The following is a 10,534-nucleotide window of genomic DNA, read 5'->3' on the forward strand; positions in this document are numbered from 1 at the left end:
TCTTGCCACATTCATTACACTTGTAAGGTTTCTCTCCAGTGTGAATTCTAGTATGTTGTGCCAGGTGTGAATCACGCCCAAAAGCTTTGTCACAAACCTTACATTTGTATGGTTTCTCTCCAGTATGAATTCTCCTGTGTTTTTCAAGGCTTGATTTGCGACTGAAAACTTTGTCACATTCTTCACATTTGTAAGGCTTCTCTCCAGTATGAAGTCTACAATGGCAGGTAAGGGATGACTTCTGACTGAAGGACTTGCCACACTCATTACACTTGTAAGGTTTCTCTCCAGTATGAATTGCCTTATGAATTACAAGGGCTGAAGTGCGACCGAAGGTCTTGCCACACTCATTACACTTGTGAGGTTTCTCTCCAGTATGGAGTCTACGATGGCATGTAAGGTATGACTTCCAACTAAAGGTCTTGCCACATTCATTACACCTGTAAGGTTTCTCTCCAGTATGAATTCTCCTATGTCTTTGAAGGTTTGACTTGAAACTAAAAGCTTCGTCACATTCTTCACATTTGTAAGGTTTCTCTCCACTATGAGTTTGCCAATGAACTGCAAGGTATGAACGATGTCTGAAAAATTTGCCACATCTATTACACTTGTAAGATCTCTCTTCATTATGGATTCTCCAATGATTTGCAATAGTTGTAGCATTACTAAAGACCTGGTGACAATCATTACATTTGTAAAGTTTCCCTATACCATGGATTGCTTGATGGTAAATAAGTGCTGACTGCCCACGAAAGGCTTTGCCACACTCATTACACTTGTAAGGTTTTTCTCCAGTATGAAGTCTACGATGGCGTGTAAGGGATGACTTCCGACTAAAGGTCTTGCCGCATTCGTTACACTTGTAAAGTTTCTCTCCAGTATGAATTATCCTATGTCTTTCAAGGTTTGATTTGAAACTGAAAGCTTCATCACATTCTTCACATTTGTAAGGTTTCTCTCCAGTATGAAGTCTACGATGGTATACAAGGGATGACGTCTGACTGAAGGTCTTTCCACAATCATTACACTTGTAAGGTTTCTCTCCAGTATGAATTCTCTTATGTCTTTCAAGGTTTGATTTGAAACTGAAAGCTTCATCACATTCTTCACATTTGTAAGGTTTCTCTCCAGTATGAAGTCTACGGTGGTATACAAGGGATGACATCTGACTGAAGGTCTTACCACACTCATTACACTTGTAAGGTTTCTCTCCAGTATGAAGCCTACGATGGCGTGTAAGGGATGACTTCCGACTAAAGGTCCTGCTGCACTCATTACACTTGTACGGTTTCTCTCCAGTATGAATTTTCCTATGTCTTTCAAGGTTTGATTTGAAACTGAAAGCTTTGTCACATTCTTCACATTTGTAAGGTTTCTCTCCAGTATGAAGTCTACGATGGTATACAAGGTATGACGTTTGACTGAAGGTCTTGCCACATTCATTACACCTGTAAGATTTCTCTCCAGTATGAACTGCCTTATGAATTACAAGGGCTGAATTTCGACTGAAGGTCTTGCCACACTCACTGCACTTGTAATGTTTCTCTCCAGTATGAAGTCTACGATGGCATGTAAGGGTTAACTCCTGACTGAAGGTCTTGCCACAATCATTACACTTGTAAGGTTTCTCGCCAGTGTGACATCTACGATGACATGCAAGGTATCGCTTTTGATTAAAGACCTTGCCACACACATCACATTTATACTGTTTCGCTCCTAAAGGGATTATCTGATGTTTCCTTAAGACTGAGCTATAATTAAAGGCTTTGCCACTTTCAGTACATGGGAAAGATTTTTCTCTCATGTGTACTTCCTGCTTTTGTGTGAGTAATGAAGAATTCAGGAAATTATTCCCATAGTTATTAGATATATGGGTTTTGGGCCTACAAGAAATTCTTTGGGCTGTTGAAAATGAAGAAGCATTGTTGATAGACTTCTCAATGCTTTGGGATGTTGAAATTAAGGAATCGTCGTTGATAGACTTCTCAACTTGATTACCAATCTTCCCTTCGGGCTGAAATATATGCAGTTCAGATAGATGCAAATGAAAGTTTAATCCAAGCTGATCTTTAATAGGTTTGTTTCCATCATGCGTTTGATCCTGTCGGTTTGTACTACTCGTCAACTCTTTGAGTTTTGTCATGGGTGCTTCATGGCTATTTCTTTCATCTTCTTTCCACTGAAACTCAAAATCACGAATATCTTTCTCCATTTCCTGGAAGCAAAAATCTCCAATGTGATGAGGTTCACGTCTTTGCATTGTCCCTCTGTGGATCACCTCTGTATTGCCTTGTGCTGTTGATGAGAACTCCTTCATCATGCATTTGGAAGAGATATCTACAAAATATAAACACCAATAGGTTTCCACTTAAGTACAGATGGTATATAATACTGAAATGTGTAAATAGGACACAAAAAGCAATACTTATTTTAAACTTCCCAAACATTATCTTGAAAGTTTAGGAACAGAAAAGGGTAAGATTCTTCAATAAATAAAGGGCGATTACATGTGCTTGAAATAATGTCTACGGAAGTCTATTTGCAATATCATGTCAAAACGCTGACAGGGCACAAACGTGTATAAGCCTGAAGTAAGGAGTATTTTTCCACTGTGACCCTAAACTGTATAAGAGTTTGCAAAAAACATATCACTGTCACATCAATGAAGAGAAAAACATATTCTTCATATTTACAGCATATTTATTATATACAAATAAATGCTAAAGGACCACACAATATACTATATTGGAAAATAATCCACAATAAGCTCATGTAAGGATAACCAAAATCAATGAAAATTCTGTATTGTCAAATAGTCATAGCACTGAGAAGATAAGAAAACATTACAAAATTAAGCCAGGCGTGGTGGCCCATGCCTGTAGTCCCAGCTACTCAGGAGGTTGAGGCACAAGAATTGCTTGAGTCCAAGAGGCAGAGGTTGCCGTGAGCTGAGATCGCGCCACTGTGCTTCAGCCTGAGTGACAAAGTGAGAGTCCACCTCAAAAAAAAAAAAAAACAAAGCTAATACAATATTTTTCTGAACAACTGTTATAAAATTACTTCTATTCATGCAGAAAAGGCATGTTGTGACATTTAAAAAAATTGTTTGTATTTTTATATTTTTGAGATGAAGTCTCACTCTGTCACAAGAGGCTGGAGTGCAATGGCCCAATCTTTTCTCACTGCAACCTCTGCCTGCTGGGCTCAAGCCATTCTCCTGCCTCAGCCTCCTGAGTACCTGGGATTAAAGGCATGCGCCACCACGCTTGGCCAATTTTTGTATTTTTAGTAGAGATGGGGTTTCACCATGTTGGACAGGCTGGCCTGGAACTTTTGACTCAAGCAATTCACCGACCTGAGCCTCCCAAATTCCTTTAGAGGCGTGAGCCACAGCGCCAGGTGGCACTTTGTGACACTAACGAGTGGAGTGTTTCAGTTATATTGCATACCACATACCGAAAAGCCTTATGTACAGTCATAAAAATTAATTAGTAAAGTAATATAACACATAAAATCAGCAAGCAAATAATAAGTACATTTATACAGCCAACGGAATTCTAAACAATTCTTTGTTAAGAAAAAAACCACGGCCGGGTTCACACCTGTAATCCCAACACTTTGGGAGGCTGAGGCAGGCAGATTATGAGGTCAGGAGATCGAGACCATCCTAGCTAACAATGTGAAACCCCATTTCTACTAAAAATACAAAAAAAAAAAAAATTAGCCGGGTATGGTGGCGGGTGCCAGTAGTCCCAGCTACTCAGGAGGCTGAGGCAGGAGAATGGCATCAACCCAGGAGGTAGAAATTGCAGTGAGCTGAGATTGCGCCACTCTGTCCCAAAACAAAAACAAAACAAAACAAAAAAATGAAAGAAAGCCATAATTTCCACTTACCAGCAGCATACAGTATAAGAACTGAAATACATGTTAAGGATCACTACCTTCTGATGTATGAGATCAAAAAAATACACAGCATTATGAGGAATTAAGAAGTGACTACTGGCTGGGCGCTGTGGCTCTTGCCTGTAATCCCAGCACTTTGGGAGGCCAAGGCAGGTGGATCACGAGGTCAGGAGTTCAAGAGCAGCTTAGCCAATGTGGTGAAACCCTAACTCTACTAAAAATTCAAAAAAATTAGCTGGGCATAGTGGCGGGAACCTGTAATCCCAGCTACTCAGGAGGCTGAGGCAGGAGAATCGTTTGAACTCAGGAGGCGGAGGTTGCAGTGAAACGAGATTGCACCACTGCACTCCAGCCTGGGTGAGACTTTATCTCAAAAAAAAGAAAAAAGAAAAAAAAGAATTGACTAACAATGTCAAAAGGTGCAACTATGATATCACAACTACATTTATGAAACAGCCAGGCCATATGGCAATTCTATATATATGCATTGACCTTAGTTATCTAGTTCACTATGCACAAAATATAAAACATAGACTGTGTACTGGGAAAATTTATAAACTGGGATCAGAGAAAACATTGTATAAAACAAATTGCACAATAAAACCATAAACAATATGATGCAGGCTCCCTGGTCTGAATGTTCTTATTGAACAAAAGCCACATTCAGAGTTCTTATTCTCCAATAGGATGTTCCTGCAGATGGGGCCTTTGAGAGAATTTGGTCATGGGTGTTGACTACTCATGAATAGGACTAGTGATTTAATAAAGAGATATTAAAGAGCTCACTGCCTGTTCCTGTTTCCACTATGTCAGGACACAGCAGGAAGGTGGCTGGGCTCAACCACGAGGAAGGCCGTCACCAGGAACCAACTTGGCTGGCACCTTGCTCCTGGATTTCCCACTTTCCAAACTCATGACAAATAAATGTCTATGCCATAAACTTCCCAGTTTAAGCTATTTCCTTTTTTGTTTGTTTTTGAGACCAAGTCACGCTCTATCACCCAGGCTGGAGTGTAGTCGCACGATCCTCCTGCCTGAAGAGATTCTCCCACCTCAGCCCGGAGTCTCACTGTGTCACCCGGGCTGGCGTGCAGTGGCACAATGTCAGCTCACTGCAACCTCCACCTCCCGGGTTCAAGTGATTCTCCTGCCTCAGCCTCCCGAGTACTTGGGATAACAGGTACCCACCACCATGCCCACAAAATGTTTGTAGTTTTAGTGGAGACAGGGTTTCACCATGTTGGCCAGGCTGGTCTCAAACTCCTGAATCAGGTGATCCACCCATCTCAGCATCCCAAAGAGCTGGGATTACAGGCGTGAGTCACCCCACTTTGTATTTAGTAGAGTTGCTGTTTCACCATGTTGGTCAGACTGGTCTCAAACTCCTGACCTCAAGCGATCCACTCACCTAGGCCTCCCAAACTGCTGGGATTAGAGGCGTGAGCCACCTCGGCTGACCAGTCTAAGCTATTTCTGAGAGGACAGTGAAATGACTGAGACAGGAAAAGGAGCATCTCATCATCAACATCACCGAAGACTGGCACATCTGATTAAACAAAGGAAGTTTAGCGTCTGAACTGTAAATCTTGCAATACTTGAAGCCAATCTAAAAACAATAACATGTTTTAAAAACTTTGAGGCTGGCTGAGCACGGTGGCTCACGCCTGTAATCCCAGAACTTTGGGAGGCTGAGGCAGGAGGATCACGAGGTCAGGAGATCAGCAGCATCCTTTCAGCACCTTCCTGGCTAACACGGTGAAACCCCATCTCTACAGAAAAAAAAAAAAAAAAAATTAGCTGGATGTGGTGGCACGTGCCTGTAGTCCCAGCTGCTTGGGAGACTGAGGCAGGAGAATCACTTGAATCTGGGAGGCGGAGGGTGGAGTTAGCCAAGATCGAGCCACTGCACTCCAGCCTGGGCAACAGACAGACACTCAGTCTCAAAAAAAAAAAAAAAAGAAAGAAATGAAAGAAGTCTAAAGAGTAACTCCCACCCACAAATATACATAAAGTTCTCCAGTAAAGGTAAATAAAGACAGACAGGCTGGACGCGGTGGTTCACATCTGTAATCCCAGTACTTTCGGAGGCCAAGGCAGGTGGATCACCGCCTGAGGGCGGAAGTTCGAGACCAGTCTGACCAACAAGGAGAAACCTTGTCTCTACTAAAAATACAGAATTAGCCGGGCTTGGTGGCACATGCCTGTAATCCCAGCTACTCAGAAAACTGAGGCAGGAGAATCACTTAAACCCGGAAGTCAGAGGTTGCAGTGACCCGAGATTGTGCCACTGCACTCCAGCCTGGGCAACAGAACAAAACTTCGTCTCATAAATAAATAAATAAGTAAATAACCAAATAAAAGGACAGATACAGAAACTTGTATAAGTGTACCTTTTCTTCATAATTCAACTTTCTTTCCTATTATTTAGAAGAAAACAGCATGAGAAAACACTGTACATATGTGATACTGAAAATGCAACATACACAAAATAATTCTAACATAAATAACAAGGAGTTCTAGAGGAGAAAGAGTAGTTTTTGCAGGTTACGAAAATTTTTTTTGAGACAGGGTCTCACTCTGTCGCTCAGGCAGAAGTGCAGTGGCATGATCTTGGGTCACTGCAACCTCCGCCTCCCGGGTTCAAGGGACTCTCCTGCATCAGCCTCCTGAGTAACTGAGATTGCAGGCACCCACCATCGTGTCTGACGAATTTTTGTATTTTTAGTAGAGACAGAATTTCGCCATGCTAGCCAGACTGGTTTTGAACTCCTGACCTCAGGTGATTTGCCTGCCTCGGCCTCCCAGAGTGCTGGGATTACAGTGGCACTCTTGCGCCACCGGGGCACAAGAATTTTTTGAGCCCGAGAAGTGAAGCCAGCTGCAGTGAGCCAACATCGCACACAGCAGTGACGCTTTGGCGACAGCGTGAGACTCCATCATAAACAAACAAACAAAGGTCAATAAGAAGGGAGTCAAACATGTCTCCATAAAAAAGCAATTAAACACAAAAAGTAATAAATGAGAAATGAAGAATAAAAACAAACCTACAAGAAATACAGATCATATGTAACAGAAACGCAACGGTAAGGTCTTCTCCATCAGTAATACTTCAAATGTAAATATTTAACTCTGCACTCAGAAGGCAAAGACTGGCTCAATCAACAGGAACCAAGTACATGTTGTCCACGGAAGACTCATATTAGCCCTAAGGACACACATATGCTAAAATTTAAAAAATAAAAACCAATAATTAGGTATGGGGGTTGGCACCTGTAACCCCAGCTACTCAGGAGGCCAAGGAGGATGTGCTGAGCCCAGGATACCAAGACCAACTTCAACAACACAGCAAGACCATGTCTGCAAACAAAAACAAAAACAACACCTACAAAACAAAAAAAAACTAAAAAAGTAGCTCGGCATGGTGGCACGCACTTGTACCAGCTACTGGGGGAGGCTGGGGTGGGACAATCACTTGAGCCCAGGAATTCAAGATTGCACTGAGCCCTGATCACACCACTGCACTCCGCCCTGGGGGAGAGAAACACTGTATCTAAAAAAAAAGAGAAAATACAAAGATACACAAGGACGCATCCCCACTTCTGGAGGGAAGTTATCCTCACCCAGGGAGACCAGGTTCCTGTAATTCTCCAGCATCACGTCTCTGTATAGAGTCCTCTGAGCAGCGTCCAGGCATTTCCACTCCTCCTGAGAGAATTCTATGGCCACATCCCTGAATGTCAACAGACCCTGAAATGAAAACACATTTTAAGGAAATGGTTATGGGAGGAGTTCTTATCTTTATAGAAAATGAGAAGAAGAGAGAGGGGAAAGCGTGGATTTAATTGTAGAGAAAGTTCTGACAGCCAAGTAAGGGATGTTTAACCACATGATGTTTTCTGAGTTGTGTTTTATTACACTTCTTTTTTTTTTTTTTTTCCTGAGATAAGAGTCTCGCTCTGTTGCCCAGACCAGAGTGCAGTGGCACAATCTCAGCTCACAGCAACCTCTGCCTCCCAGATTCAAGCAATTTTCTTGCCTCAGCCTCATGAGTAGCTGGAATTACAGGCAGGCGCCATCACACCTGGCTAATTTTTGTATTTTTAGTAGAGACGGAGTTTCACCATGTTGGTCAGGCTGATCTTGAACTCCTGACCTCGTGATCCACCTGCCTAGGCCTTGCAAAGGGCTGCGATTATAGGCATGAGCCACCACACCTGGCCTTATTATACCTTTTGAAGAGGTCACAATACCCTCTCAGTATGAATTTCTGATGTTTGTGGATAATACAAAAGAAATGAATACAGGAGCAGGGCACAGTGGCTCATGCTTGTAATTTCAGCATTTTTGGAGGCTGAGGCAGGCAGATCACCTGAGGTCGGGAGTTTAAGACCTGCCTGACCAACGTGGAGAAACCCCGTCACTACTAAAAAAGAAAAAATACAAAAAGTATCCAGGCGTTGTGGCTCATGCCTGTAATCCCAGCTACTTGGGAGGCTGAGGAAGGAGAATCGCTTGAAGCAGGGAGGTGGAGGTTGCGGTGAGCCGGGATTGCACCACTGCACTCCAGCCTGGGCAACAAGAGTGAAACTCCATCTCAAAAGAAATAAAATAAAATAAAATAAAATAAAAATCAATGCAGGTTTCTCCTTATAGAAATGTTAGAAACTTTTTTTTCTTTTTGAGACAGTCTTGCTCTGTTACCCAGGCTGGATTGCAAAGGTGCCATCTCAGTTCACCGCAACCTCCACCTCCCGGGATCAAGTGATTCTCCTGCCTCAGTCTCCTGAGTAGCTGGGATTCCTGGTGCGCACCACTACTCTTAGCTAATTTTTGTATTTTTAGTAGAAATGGGGTTTCACCATATTGGCCAGTTTGGTCTCAAACTCCTGACTTCATGATCCACCTGCTTCAGCCTCTCAAAGTGCTAGGATTACAGGTGTGATCCACCACACCCAGCCCAGAAACGTTTATTGACAATGCAAGTGACATTCAGTATCTAGATGAGACAGGGTATGAGTGATGTCTTGAGAGATGACAACGTCCACAGTGAAAGATCAGAATCAGAAGCTAAAATCCGGCCTGGCACAGTGGCACATGCCTCTTATCCCAGCTACCAGGGAGGCTGAGGTAGGAGAATTGCTTGATCCTGGGAGGCAGAGGTTGCAATGATCCGAAATCGCGCCACTGTACTCCAGCCTGGGCAACAGAGACTCCATCTCAAAAAAAAAAAAAAAATTAGCCGGGCATGGTGGCAGGCACCTGTGGTTCCAGCTACTTGGGAGCCTGAGGTAGAAGGATGGCTTGAGCCTGATAGTGGAAGTTGCAGTGAGCTAAGATCGTGCCACTGTGCTCCAGCCTGGGCAACACAGTGAGACCCAGTCTCAAAATAAAAGAAAACACATGAAAACTAAATTACTCAAAGTATGAAAATACATTTTATATATATATGTCTACAAAATAATAAAACCTACACAGACTCACAACAAACTAGATGTTAATACAAAGGATTGCCATTTTCCCCAGATTTTCAAAAAATGAAAGATGTTCAAAATATATACATTTTTGTGTGTATATATGTATATATGTGTGTGTGTGTATACTTGTGTACGTGGGTGTGCATATAGAGAAAGGTTTTAAAAATATAAAAAGTAGCAAGTTTTATTTAACTTAAGAGGAATCACACCTTGGTAGAAGAGGATACATTGGCAGATGGGGGCGGGGGGAATCTTGTCAGATCTAAGAAAACAGGAAATGCCCCATCCTAGGGGAAGCAATCACCCTTTCACCTGCCTGACCTGGAGGAATCTTCAGATATCTGTAGTAATGCAGGTGTGCGCAGAGGCAGCCACTATGGCACTCTTTACACAGGGAAAAATCGCAAAGGAGCCAATTTCCAATGCAGATGCCAAAGAGCAAGCCAGCCATGTTTACTAACACGACAACATGTACATTTTTACAACCAGCAGGATCAAATATCAAAGTAAGATATTTACTGGAACACAAAGAAGAAAACAACAGATACTGGGGATTACTTGAGGGTGGAGAGTGGGAAGAAGAAGAGGAGCAGAAAAAATAACTCTTGGGGGCTGGGCGCGGTGGATCACGCTTGTAATCCCAGCACTTTGGGAGGCCGAGGCAGGTGGAAAACCTGAGGTCAGGAGTTCAAGACCAGCCTGGCCAACATGGTGAAACCCTGTCTTTAGTAAAAATACAAAAGCTAGCCAGGAGTGGTGGCAGACACATGTAATTTTACCTACTCAGGAGGCTGAGGCAGGAGAATTGCCTGAACCTGGGAGGCGGAGGTTATAGTGAGCTGAGCTCATGCTATTATACTCCAGCCTGGGCAACAAGAGCAAAACTCAGTCTCAAAAAAATAAATAAAAAATAACTTGGATACGGGGCTTAACACCAGAGTGATGAAATAATCTGTACAACAAACCCCAATGACACTAGTTTACCTGTGTAACAAACCTTCACACGTAGCCCCAAACCTAAAGTAAAACCATAAATATAAAAATAATTTTAAAAAATTTACCGCGGAATTTTTTCTAAAGTCCCATAACGATGCAGAAATACACGTGTACGAGATTTGCTCTGACACCTGGCACAGAACTGACAGTAGCGGCTCCAC

General features: G+C 42.6%; 1 protein-coding gene across 1 annotated transcript; it reads right to left on the bottom strand.

Annotated features, from left to right (window-relative positions):
* Positions 1 to 6: 6 nt before the first annotated feature.
* On the bottom strand, positions 7 to 7,726 carry LOC111535048 (zinc finger protein 845; the record flags this gene model as incomplete). The annotated part of the gene is made up of 2 exons (XM_026452316.1): positions 7,524 to 7,726; positions 7 to 2,337 (listed from the first exon to the last, which is right to left on the bottom strand). Coding segments are annotated over exons 1-2 (2,365 nt in total), but the record flags the coding sequence as incomplete, so codon positions are not given.
* Positions 7,727 to 10,534: the final 2,808 nt, after the last annotated feature.

The sequence above is a fragment of the Piliocolobus tephrosceles genome, unplaced genomic scaffold (genome assembly GCF_002776525.5).
Source record: "Piliocolobus tephrosceles isolate RC106 unplaced genomic scaffold, ASM277652v3 unscaffolded_33198, whole genome shotgun sequence".
NCBI lineage: Eukaryota > Metazoa > Chordata > Mammalia > Primates > Cercopithecidae > Piliocolobus > Piliocolobus tephrosceles.